General features: G+C 36.7%; 1 protein-coding gene across 2 annotated transcripts in view; it reads left to right on the forward strand.

The window, feature by feature from the left end:
- Positions 1-12,647, forward strand: part of ASAP1 (ArfGAP with SH3 domain, ankyrin repeat and PH domain 1) — a 139,055-nt gene that overhangs the window by 105,341 nt on the left and 21,067 nt on the right. For both annotated transcript variants that reach the window (XM_042837700.1, XM_042837708.1), the window contains 7 exons: positions 225-316; positions 1,116-1,302; positions 2,524-2,609; positions 3,746-3,861; positions 6,097-6,164; positions 7,739-7,846; positions 9,066-9,294. In XM_042837700.1, coding sequence (XP_042693634.1) covers positions 225-316; positions 1,116-1,302; positions 2,524-2,609; positions 3,746-3,861; positions 6,097-6,164; positions 7,739-7,846; positions 9,066-9,294 — 886 coding nt within the window. The remainder of the gene's footprint in view (positions 1-224; positions 317-1,115; positions 1,303-2,523; positions 2,610-3,745; positions 3,862-6,096; positions 6,165-7,738; positions 7,847-9,065; positions 9,295-12,647) is intronic.

Genomic DNA, 12,647 nt, shown 5'->3' on the forward strand with positions numbered 1-12,647 from the left:
CCTGTTTTACAACAAATTCTGGGCTGATAGAATTCACATTTGAAAATATTTGGTGACTTTCAATTTCAATGTAGTTACTGTGCTTCATTTTTTTAACCTGATGTGTTATTGTTAGATAGCAGAGAGCAAAATGCATATTAATAGTTCAGGTTTTAGTTTACTGATGGTCGGTGGTTGGAAAAACTCCCTTTTATGCTTTTTTTTTTTTTTTTTTTTTTTTGCAGCTGGCCAAGAATGTAGGAAACAATAGTTTTAATGATATTATGGAAGGGAATTTACCTAGTCCCTCACCTAAACCCAGTCCATCGAGTGATATGTAAGTTGTGAATATCTTAAGTTTTTCAATATTAAGTTTAATATGAAATATACTTGTGATGGAAAATGCCTGAAGATAAAGAGCCAGAGGTAGACTAGGATGACAGAACACTTTTTATTCAAACTCCAAAATGGAGTTTCTTAAAAGTTCAGTCTTACCCCCTCCAGTCACATTTTAGCTACTTCATCTTCTCAGTGTAGAAAACTGTGTATCTGGTTTCTTTAGAGCATGCTGCTGAATCTTGCAAGCTTTTCATTTCTTCTAATATGCCATCAGGTGATAAAACTGTTGGACTAAATGGACATTAAATTCAGTACCGTCTTGATATCATGACGAATTTTCTCTTCCTTTTTCTGGCACAGGAGTTGTGCAGAAAGCATAACAGATGTGATTTTGCTAGAAGACATTCTAATCTATTATGTGTTTTATGTGTTCCTGTAGCTTCTTTGGTACTGTTATTTTTTTAATCCTGTTTTTAACTTTTTTTTCATGCTTATCTTTATAACACGTAGGTACATTTTCACAAGAGACCACGTTTCAGGCTGTATTTTATCTTTATTTTCAGAGTCAAAGAGTTTACAAACTTTTGTTTGCAACAAGAAGACATAGTGCAATTGAAGGAGTATCTTACTTGGAACTCGCTTGAGAGGAAAAAAAAAAAGCATGCATTATAGTAATAAGCTTTTATCTGATAATTTTCCTCCTAACTTCTGAGTTCAAGTTAGATAACGTGATATTAAATTATTGACCTATTTTTTCTTAAAACATTTAAACCAAGGTCTATTTTCATACCCCACAGGACTGCGCGTAAAGAATTTATAACTGCTAAGTATGTAGATCATAAGTTCTCCAGGAAGACTTGTGCATCTGCAGCAGCTAAACTGAATGAATTACTTGAGGCTGTCAAATCCAGGGATTTACTTGCACTAATTCAAGTCTATGCAGAGGGAGTAGAGCTAATGGAGCCACTGTTAGAGCCTGGACAGGTAAGCCTATCAGGTAAACAGGATTGAGTATTTTAAGTAAAGTGTATCTGTATAATGTCAACTACCACAGGCTGTTATCTTTAATACTTAAGAGAAAAAACAGATTAATATGATTTAAAAAATGCTTTCCCTGATTTGGCATCCTTCAGGGGGGAGAAAGGGAGACCATATATGTTGCCAGCGGTTAATCTGAAGAAGAGTGAAATGCAACAGTACTATGATACACTGTTCTAATTGCAGCTATTTTATGTTGAAAAGCACCTGTTCTGCAGCATGCTCCTTTTAGAAAAAGGACCTGAGATAGCTGAATTTGCTAACCTAGGGTCATCTGATACCATAGATAGTATCATGTCTGCTTTTAAAGTAGCTGCCAAAGGGACACATCACCTACTGTACACAAGTCTCTGCATGCTGTATGAAGAAGCAGCAAAGGTGGTGCTTTCACAGACCGTGGTGAAACATTTACAAAAGTGCAGTTTTTCATTCAGGACAAGAATTGTGGCTTTGAATTGGTATTAATAATGTGCTGAATATTTCCAGTTCCTCCTGAAAATCTGTAGCAGGTTTTCTGAAAATAAGTCCTGTTTCATCTAAAGTATCCATGTAGAAACATTGCTCCAGAGCAATGTAATCTAGTTTTGTAAAGAACCAATGCTGTGTAGCCACTTGGTCAGCAATATTTTTTCTTTCTACTTTAAAATCCAACCTAGAGAGATCTCAGAGAGTTTTCAGTAAGATGTATGAAAACAGCCATTTTGGCAAAGGCTTGTCTGTGTGGAGTGGAGGAGTTCAGTCTCAGCACTTGAGATATCACAGAGTGCTGGTCATGGAAGCACTTCACAGATCCTCTGACTATGGGCTTAACTTTGTGTCAGCTGTAAGGAGAACCAAAGAATTAGCCCTTAGTGTTTCACAGCTTCTGTAGTCAGTAATATGTTTGAATACCAATTGAAATGTGCTCTGCAGTTAGGATGTTTGTAACAGCAGTTTCCCATGTAAATCCTCTACTTAACAAATTTTAATTCTAATATATTTTCATTTAAGTTTTTAAAATGCACTTAATGATTCATAGGAGTTGTTAAAATTTGGTTTTAGAGTAATTTCTCATGCACATTTTAATCTGAATTGTTCTCATTTACATGTATCAAGACAAAAGTTATACATAGGAAATAAAACATGATTCTATTTGAGATAATCTAACTTCTGTTTACATGTGTTTAGGAGCCAGGTGAAACAGCGCTTCATTTAGCAGTCCGGACTGCTGACCAAACCTCTCTCCATCTGGTTGACTTCCTTGTACAAAACTGGTATGGATTGCATATTTTTGTTCAGTTTAGAATGAAAAATGAAGATGTTCAAAGCTGTCATTTCAACGTGTTGGGTTGTTTCTTCATCGCTTGTAATCATTCTCCTTAGATATGTTTCAGAGAAGCATAATTTAATACCTTGAGTTGACCTTTGTGCTTGTAGTCACTAGAGAGTGGGGAAATAAGATATGGAATGTAGTTTCTCCTTTAATGTTATTTTTAATTAATGTGGAACAAAAAATATTGGTATAGAACATAGATATAAAACATAAGAAAATGTGAAACAATGCAAACGAAAAACAAATCATTCAGATAAAGAAGAAACTGCAAGAATGGAGAACTTTTTATCAGAAAATGATAAATAGAAGATGCATTAACTTTGGAAGAGATGTTGTAGTAGTTTGGAAACTGTGCTGAAGCTGTTGAGAGCGTAGTCTTTTTAACTGGAAATTTTTAGCATCTAGTTTATTGGCTGAGCTGTTCTTTGTTGTCAAGAAATGTTCACAGGAGTAAAATAATACATATATATACTTTCTTAATGAATGATCTAGTGGTACATTGTTAGCTTTTATTTATGTCACAATGTAGGTAATGATGAAATGAAATAGATTCCAGTCCACTCCTAGCATGCTCTTAAGTGAAAGAGGCATCCCTTGCTTGCTTTCTCAGAGTGAGGGGATCACTTTTGCAGAGGGATGAGAGAGGAGGTGTGGGGTGTTTGGTTTGAGGAATAATTTCCTGCTGAGCATATGAAATCAACATACCTATTATTTGAAAATCAGTGGAAAGAATACTTACTTTTTTTCTTTCCTCTCTCTGACTGTATATAGAATGCTGCATTTAGGCAGTGTTAGGGAGGAAGTTTTGTCTGCTGGTAACAGTAGACCTGGAGTAAGTGTTTGTGTCACCATCTCTGGCACTGTGCAGACAAGCTGCATAACCTTCATATCACTTAAACCTCATTGTCACTACTCCGTGAAGTGGAATGTTGACCATAATAAAAGTATTACTTAAAAAACAAACAAGCAAACAAAAAAAAAACAACCCAGCTATATGTAAGCCATTTGATTCTGTAATTGTGCAGAGTATTACATTTTTCTTGATTGACTTCTATTTTTTTTTTTTTTTTTACATAGTGGAAACCTGGATAAGCAAACAGCATTGGGTAATACAGTTCTACACTACTGCAGTATATATAATAAGCCTGAGTGTTTGAAGTTGCTTTTGAGGGGGAAGCCAACTATTGATGTAGGTAAGTGAATTAATTAACACTAGGAAATAAAAATTTCCTAACATTTCATTTTTTAACCACTTCTGTTTATATCCTACTTTATTAATTGAGCTTTTCTTAAGGAAAAATAAAAACTGTGTATTAGAAAGATGAAGGTTTCCTCATTAACAAGCCTAAAAGAAACATTAAAATATTGAACTTAACAACAACAATAAAAAAAAGTAGAAAAACTAATTGATAATCCCTAGTTTTTCTTCGGTGTTACGTCTTGCATGTTGTGAATGTACTGGATTTTAGATTTGTTGTTTGTAACATAAAATTCATCCCGTGCTTGTATGTTAAAATGCTTCAAATGACTTACATTAAGTACATTGTAGATGCGTTTGGGCTTTCTGTACAGAACAGTTAATTTTATTTTTATTGTGAATGTTAGTTGGCACTGTGGTTTTACTCAGCACTTCCAGTACACCACTGTAGGTGATGAGGGAAGAGATTCACTTTGAGATGCCTTTCCTTCTCTAATTACAGTCTTCATTTGTGTGATGTAAGACTTTCTGTACCTGCATCAGTCCATTTTTCATCATGTCTTAGCAGAAGTCTTCATTAAAAGTGGAAACTCTGCAAACTGTTTACTCACACTTGATATAATCTGTTATTTACCAGATATTCTTTTTCCTGTCTCAGAGTGTGGCAGGCAGTATATTCTGAATCTCGCTTGTTAGGCTGAGGAGCTGTGTCATCATGTCCATAGAGTTTTGCTCTCTGTCAGTTTTGGTGTAAGAGGGAAGTTTCCTTCATAGCGCAAGCTAGAGAGTATGCACTTCTGTTTCTCTTTTTTTTCCTCAATGCCATCATTTCCATCATTTTTTTTCCCTGTTGGCCGGGCTACAGACTGTTCCAAAGTTCAGTTCTTATCTCATTGGCAGAATTCATTGGTTTTCTTCACCTTTACGTACACCCTTAAATTATTATTTTGATATTCTAATATTAACATGCCAGAGACCTTGATGTGGTGGTTTTTTTTAGCAGATATGTCCCTAATGAATAGAGAGAGAAAACTATCTGCACTGAATTGAACGTGTATATTGGCCATTCTGTGGAACTCTCTCCAGGCAGATGTCAGAAGTCTGTTTTTAACTTTTAGAATCGCTTTCCCCATCTCCACACTTTGATCTGCCGAATAGGAGCAGCACTTCTTAGGCCTTGAAGCATCATGTTGCATCTGAAATTTTGGAATGTATGTAGTCTTGTCATCTACACGTGTTAAGAAATACTCATGTTCTCATTTCTCTTTATGATAAACCTATCATTCCACGGGGAGGTTAATACGGAACGTTTTTCTTTCTTCCAGAGATTGTAATTCCTTGACATTTGTAGAAATCCTTGTTGAACTTGTATTTATTTAAAGTGGCCTTTGTATGACTGCTTTCTATTTTATGTATATTCTACTCTAATACACACCAACATGTCTGCCTGTGAGAGCTCAGTTTGACTATTTTCATTGCTCAGTCACCAAAACGTTTCACCATCTGAATATGGTGTAAACAAAACTTGTACTCTGTTCAAGCTCCACAGCATTTTCAGAGATACCATAAGAATAATCTTTACCAAGGGTTTGTTCACAAAAGATTATAGGCTGTGATAGTTTGCGTTTCGTTTTACGAGAATTTCTCCTGGACGTCTAGAAAGGACCTCACTAGACGTGCTAAAAGACCTTCTGGAGGGCTCGGCACCTTCTGCCTGCCTGCTCAAGAATCATTGTAAACTGTAAAAGATATTATAGTCTTTGTAAGGATAACACAGCTGGAAAGGTTGTCAGTGATTCTTGTCATCTTTAGAATAGAACTTGTCTTCACATTCAGACTTCAAATACCTATATATTAATCACTTAAAGTAAAATGTGCTTGGATCAACGGTATGCGTCTTACACTGTCTGCTTGCTTCTGCTTACTGTAGGTTTTACTGGCAGAGGAGTTGAGTGAAGGATTAAATGATGTATTTCTTTATATTCTCTCCTAGAATAATTAGGAGGGTTAGGGGATTTGGGAATTGTCCTACCAGGTGCTGCTGTTCAGAAAGAACCTGATGACATGTTAAATGCATGAATACTTGAAGTTCTTCAAGATGCAGGTGCTTCTAGTGTAAATAGATGTTTTTGATCAATTTTAGAAGTTACTCTGCTAAGAACAGTGAAACACAGTGAATTAATTCTGTAAGCATCTCAATTATTATTCTTTTTATTGTTGATTTTTGTAGTTAATCAAGCTGGCGAGACGGCTCTAGACACAGCAAAAAGACTGAAAGCTGTCCAGTGTGAGGAACTGGTAAGAATGGGGTGAGCCGGGGAAAGCTTACATCTTTAAAGGTCTACGTAATGTATCCCTTCCATGGTACCTCAGACACAAGGTTCTGTAGGAATTTGTCCCTCTACTGAACACGGTCAAAACAAACCTTTTTTGGAATTCTCAGAACTTATGAATCAACACTCAAGAAAATCACTGGAGTTTGAGGAAATAAAGGTTTTAAAGGATTTTTTCAATTATTCTTCTGGAGCTGATAGCCAGGAATAAGATTTCCAGGTCGGAGAAACAGGCATGTTTGTTCTTAGCCCTCTAAAGTGCTGTAGACCAACGTGTTTAGTAGACAAGTGAATTCAAGTACTATCAGTGGATTTGAAAAGTTAAAGTAATCTATGTGATAAGCAAAACAAAGCCAGAAGAATTTGCAAAAGTGGTAGACGTTTACTGCTTTATTCTATTTCTCAGAACTTTCCTGTCTCATTTTAACAAACCCAAAAAGGTATTTACTATTTCTGTGGTGAATTTAATGTTTTATTTAACAACTGAAAGTTCTTGTCATGTATTAGTATGGAATCAGAAGAGCTTATCCTCCATAGTTCAGAATCATTTTTCTTAGTTCTTGGAATGCAAGTGCACTTTTTCCCAGGGCTGGCAGGCAGGCAGTGCTCTCGCTCTCTCCTGTGTGTGCTGTAAGTACTGTTTCCAGTTCAATCTTTTGAGTATTCCAGCAGCTGAAAAGCAGGTCAGCTGTACAACATGAGATTGGAATGCATTTTATTTGTAGGGTATACTTAATAAGGTAACATTTGCCATTAGTGTGGACCAGCTGATTGTGGTAAAGAACAAAAAAATAGGATGCTACCAGTGAGCTTATCTACCAGTTAATTGCTTTAATTATTGTAAATGAAATTCTGTGAATGCCTAACTTCGGTAAAGTTACCTAAAGGAATGAGAGCATTTACAACATTTCCATATTTTCTGTTCTTGAAGAGGAAAATGTTTACGTTTTTGGTCCAAAGGGGCAATGAAATGAGGGGAGGATGAAATAAATATCTAAATGCTTGCAGTATCACAGGCATACTGATTTCTGTTGCTTGGAGTCTTAAGTATATAATTGCATTCAGTTTCAACTAAATTAATTTCTCATAGATAATTATTCATAGTTACATAACATTGTAAATAGTTTTCTTCTAAATTTTATTTAGGGGAGATCTCATTTGGTTACAGACACTCCTGAGTCAGCCTGGCTCAGTAGCCTGCACCTCAAAGGATGGGATGGAATAAATAATGATGGGATATAAAAGCATTGAATATGAGAATGCTTTTGTGCACATATCTTTTCTTCATACCACAGCATTTTCAAATGCTTGTCAAACATGCCGACTTCTATCCATTTTGATAAAATCTTCTCTTTTTGGCTTGTAGCAGTTCTCTTCCACAAATAGAAGGAGACTTTTGTGATTGTCTTAAAATTTTACTTGTAATGCCTGGAAAACTTTAAAACTAATTATTTCTAGTAATTTCTTGCTATTACAAAACTAACTTCAGAGGCAGTGAAGGAAGAGCAGGTATGCCAATGAGAATTCTTATTGTTTCAGCTTTCTCAAGCCAAGGCTGGAAAGCTAAATCCACATGTCCACGTAGAGTATGAATGGAATCTTCGGCAGGAAGAAATTGATGAAAGTGATGATGACTTAGATGATAAGGTAAGCATGAAGTCCTTGTGTAGCCTTCAAACAAAATGTAAACTCCACATGTGTATTAATTTCTTTTTCTTGTATCAAAAATAGCAGGGAGAGAGCTAGTTTCAAGTTCTGTTTGAAGACTGACAAAGCGCTTTTTGAATACACTTTTTTTAACCTAGTTATTACAGAATGGAGTTTCAGAAGTTCTACTTCACTGAGACATACATGATGATACAAATCGGTAAACGTAGATTACTTGTGGTCATTTTTTTCCTTACCGAATTCTTGGCTTTGCATTTCTAGCTGAAGGAAATCCAGAGATAACATACTCAGTTCTTTCATAGTTTAATTAAAATCCTAGTTATCAAATTAGTAACTTGATGTATTTCTCCAGAACTATGCTGTGCATTTTATTCCCGATTGAAAAAGAGGTAATGGAAAGGCAACACTTGAGGGCATAGAATAATTGTCATTTGAGATGATGTGAAAACTTAGCTTCAGTGTCCTACTTTAGCTGAGATAATTTTTCTGTGCTGTCTTTCTGTAGTAAATGGAAAAACACATCTCGTATTTTCCATGAGTGCTGTAGAAAGAAATGTGGTCAGCTTTATTATCTGTGACATTTAGGGCTGAAAAATCTAGAATCCCAAATAATTTACATATCCTCAAGGACCGTAGAGAACGAAATGATTATCAGTGCAAGGAACCTCAGGAGAATATGTAATACTATATTGGAGGTAATAAAGCCTGCCTGATCCAGAACTACAATGGGACAGATTGTGTAGCTCTACTTGTAGCTATTATATGCATTTAAAAGATGAGCTGTACGACTGAATGTGTTGTAGGTTCAGTAAACAAACCTGATATGTCAGAAGTGGTTAGTTAATTTTTAGTACTTATTAATGAGGTATTTTGATCTTTGAAGGCATCTTGTTTAAGTGCTATTTGAACTGAAAAATTACCCTTAGTTTCTGAAAACTCCCAGGTTTTGGTTTATACTATTTTGTATATTGTATATCTATTACTTTAAAAATGAATCCAACTATGTGAGTATACTGACTTGATGCTACAGTCTTTAATTTTCAGTTACAGAGGAGAGGTTTGGTCCTGAGCAGGAGAGGAATGAGGTTATTTTGTATGCTTGTGTCTAATAGAATATGTTCTATTTTATTCTTTCCCAACCATATGAACTATATCTAGTGTTTAGACAGCCATATAATACATGTCCTTTTATTCACAGCCTAGTCCTATAAAAAAAGAAAGATCTCCAAGACCCCAAAGTTTTTGTCACTCTTCAAGTATTTCCCCCCAAGACAAAATGACTCTTCCTGGATTTAGCACTCCTAGAGACAAACAGAGACTCTCCTACGGAGCTTTTACCAATCAGATTTTTGCTTCTACAAGCACAGATTCACCCACTTCTCCAACTGCAGATGCTCCTCCTCTTCCTCCTCGAAATGCTGGCAAAGGTAAGTCTGTTTTGAAAGTGAGGTGCAAGCGGCAATTCTTCTCAATTGTCCTTTCTTTCAAGTGTATTATATTTAAGATGTATAGTTTTCTTACTATACTGATGTTTTAATGTGGTCCAATGCATGTTCTCATAATTAGAAGAAAAGAAACAAAGAGTGGGTGCTTTGTAACAGGTTTTCATTCATAACAGTATATGTGAACTGATTACAGATTATAAAATAAAACTGACAAATAAAAGTTGATTCATTTTACGCAGAAATTTCTCCAAAATGTAAGCAGAATCTTGTAAATCAGTTTTCATTGCAAATCCATGAATCTTTTAGAAGAATGTTGCTGGTATGTAATGCTGTAGGATGACGTGTAGTGTCTGCCATAGGGCCAAAAAGCATTGAAGAAAAGGAGATGCAAGATAGCATTGGTGCACAAAGAAAGGCCGGGCAATTGATGTCATTAATTGGACATGTGCAAGGCCTTTGACATGGTCCTGCACTACGTCCTTATCTCTAAATTGAGGAGATGGATTTCAAGACTGAACTGTTAGGTGTTTAAGGAATTGGTTGGATGATGATAGCCAGAGAGTTGTTGTCAGTGACTCTGTGTCCAGGTAGAGGCTGGTCACGAGTGGTGTCCCCCACAGGGTCTGTCTTGGGACCAGTGCTCTTTAACATCTTTATCAGTGACATAGACAGTGGGATTGTATGTACCTTCAGCAAGTTTGCTGATGACACCAAGCTGAGTGGTACAGATGACAGAATAGAAGGGAGAGATACCAGGCAGAGAGACCTGGATACTCAAAAAGTGGGCACGTGAGAATGAAATGAAGTTTAGCAAGGCCAAGTGCAAGGTGTTGTACTGGGGTCAAGGCAATCCCAGATTTGAATACAGACTGGGAGAAGGACTCACTGAGAACAGCCTTTCAGAGAAGGACTTGAGGATGTGTGCTTGCAGCCCAGATGACCAATGGTATCCTGGGCTGCTTCAAAAGAGGGGTGGACAGCAGGGAGAGGGAGGTGATTGTTTTGAACTGCTCTGTACTTGTGAAGCTCCATCTGGAGTACTGTGCCCAGACCTGAGGCCTCCAGTACAGGAAAGATGCAGAGCTGTTGGGGTGGCTCCAGAGGAGGGCCACGAAGATGATCAGAGGGCTGAAGCACCCCTCCTGTGAAGAAATGTTGAGGGAGGTGGGCTTGTTTAGCTTGGAAGAGAAGGCTTTGGGGAGATCTCATTGCAGCTTTCCAGTACTTGAAGTACTCCAGTACTTACAGACAGGGAGGGCATAGACTTTTTATGTGGTCTCCTAGTGATAGGATAACAGGGAATGGCTTTAAACTAAAAGACAGGAGATTTAGGTTAGATGTTAGGAGGAATTTTTTTTTTTTACTCAGAGGGTGGCGAGGCACTGGCACAGGTTTCCCAGAGAGGCTTTGGAGGCTCCTTGTCTCTGGAGGCATCCAAATCCAAGTTCGGATGGGACCCTGGGCTGCCTGACCTCGTGATTGGCAAACCTACCCATGGCAGGGGGGTTAGAACTGGATGATCTTTAAGGTCCCCTCCAACCTAAGCCATTCTGTGATTCTGTGATATGATTCAAGAAGACTCCCTCTCCTTGCAGTCACTGTGTGGATAAAGAAAAAAATACCAGAATGACCTGGGAAGAGCTAAGCAGGTTGGTATGAAAGTTTGTTCCCTCTCTACATCAAGACATTCCTTTTTCATCTTGATGAGCGCTTTAGAAGTGTGAATAATGTCAGAGAAAAAATACTATTTAAAAAAAAATACTAAAAAATACACTCTATTGCCAGATACTTAATGAGTGACATATTGAGAAGCTAAATGAAATGTCACCCATTCTTCCCTGAGAGAAACAACAGTTATGGTCTTGTAGAATTACCTCTAAGGAAAATATGTGCTACAAGTTGATGGATTTAGAAATATATGTTCACTCAATAATTTTTTATTCTGTGACTAAAAACACTTTTGGTAGTGCTTGAAAGGGAAGTGAACTGCTTTTACAAGGCTTTATTTTGCAGCTGTAACGGACAATGGCTCTGTAATCTGAATATAAGCTTTGAAATTAGAGGACATACATGTGAAATGAAACCTGTTGCTGTAATATAATTTCTGCAAATTTAGCTTGAGAATGACAAAAAAAAAAATGCATTTCTTCATTTTTTCCCTCAACTTAATTTAGGAATAACCTAATTGTGAAAAAATTATTTGTTATGAAGGCTACAATGTAGTTTAATGCTTTAATGGTTGTAAGTTCTTGTTTAATTTCTTCAACTTGTAATTGACTTTGTTGTTAGAAATAATGGTGAAGAGCTCTCAATAAGACATAAGGGTTAAAAGGGACGGAACAGAATCTGTTGACATCAGGTATCTGCTTTTACACTATGCAGGTGCTGTGTTTAAGAGCTACTGTTCCATTGTCTGTTTTTGCTGTGTTCTGGCAACTTCAGAATCCCTTAACCCTTAGTTAAAAATGCTTGTTTTCCTCTAAAAGACAAAGCAGAGTATAGTTTCTTTGTAAGATTTCACGATCTGAGCTTGGTTGTACCAGTTTAATTTGGATGTCACTTGTATTGCTTGTGACTTCACTCTGTTGACCTTCCTGTTGGCATCTAAGATAGGCTAAATTTTCTTTTCTTTCTGTATGGTTCTATGTTTTGGATTTAGGGCAAGTTGATGTTGTTAACACTGACATTTCAGTTGTTGCATAAGAGCAGGGCTTACTCTGAGTTAGAGATTTTCTACCTTCGCAAGTTCATTTTGGTAGCTATCTGTATGATTTAAATTTATGTAAAAACATAGCAGAGTATTTTGCCATATCGATTCTGTATTAGAAAAGTTATGAACAAGATGGGGACTGACTTTACGTGGTTTGATAGTGATAGGACAAGGAAAAACTGCTTGCTTCTACAAGAGAAGAGATTTATGTTACATGTTAGGAGCAAATTATTTACTCAGAGAACAATTAGGCACAGGGACAGGTTGCCGTTCTATGATTCTGTGACTAGATTTCCTAGTTTGATAACCATTACTTTAAAAAATGCCTGAGCCAAGATGATTTATCTTTGGGTTTATTTATCTTCTTAAAGCAGTGAGCCATAATAATTGATTTGTTACATCATAAGCGTTTGGTATCAGGTCTCAAGTGAAGGTTCTTCCAGCAATGGAGTTAGAGGTGTACCTGCCCACCTGCTTATCTTCTGAAGAGGCAGATGAGCGAGCCTGAGCTGATAAGGGATGTGGGTTCAATATTATGATAGTGTATTGTACACTACAGCAACTCATTTGTGGACACGTTACTTGTCACCCCTGGATTTAGTTAATTCTAACAGAATAAAGAGTG

This window comes from Centrocercus urophasianus, unplaced genomic scaffold, assembly GCF_019232065.1.
Source record: "Centrocercus urophasianus isolate 14NV4802_14NV808 unplaced genomic scaffold, USGS_Curo_1.0 seq_11, whole genome shotgun sequence".
NCBI classification, from domain to species: domain Eukaryota; kingdom Metazoa; phylum Chordata; class Aves; order Galliformes; family Phasianidae; genus Centrocercus; species Centrocercus urophasianus.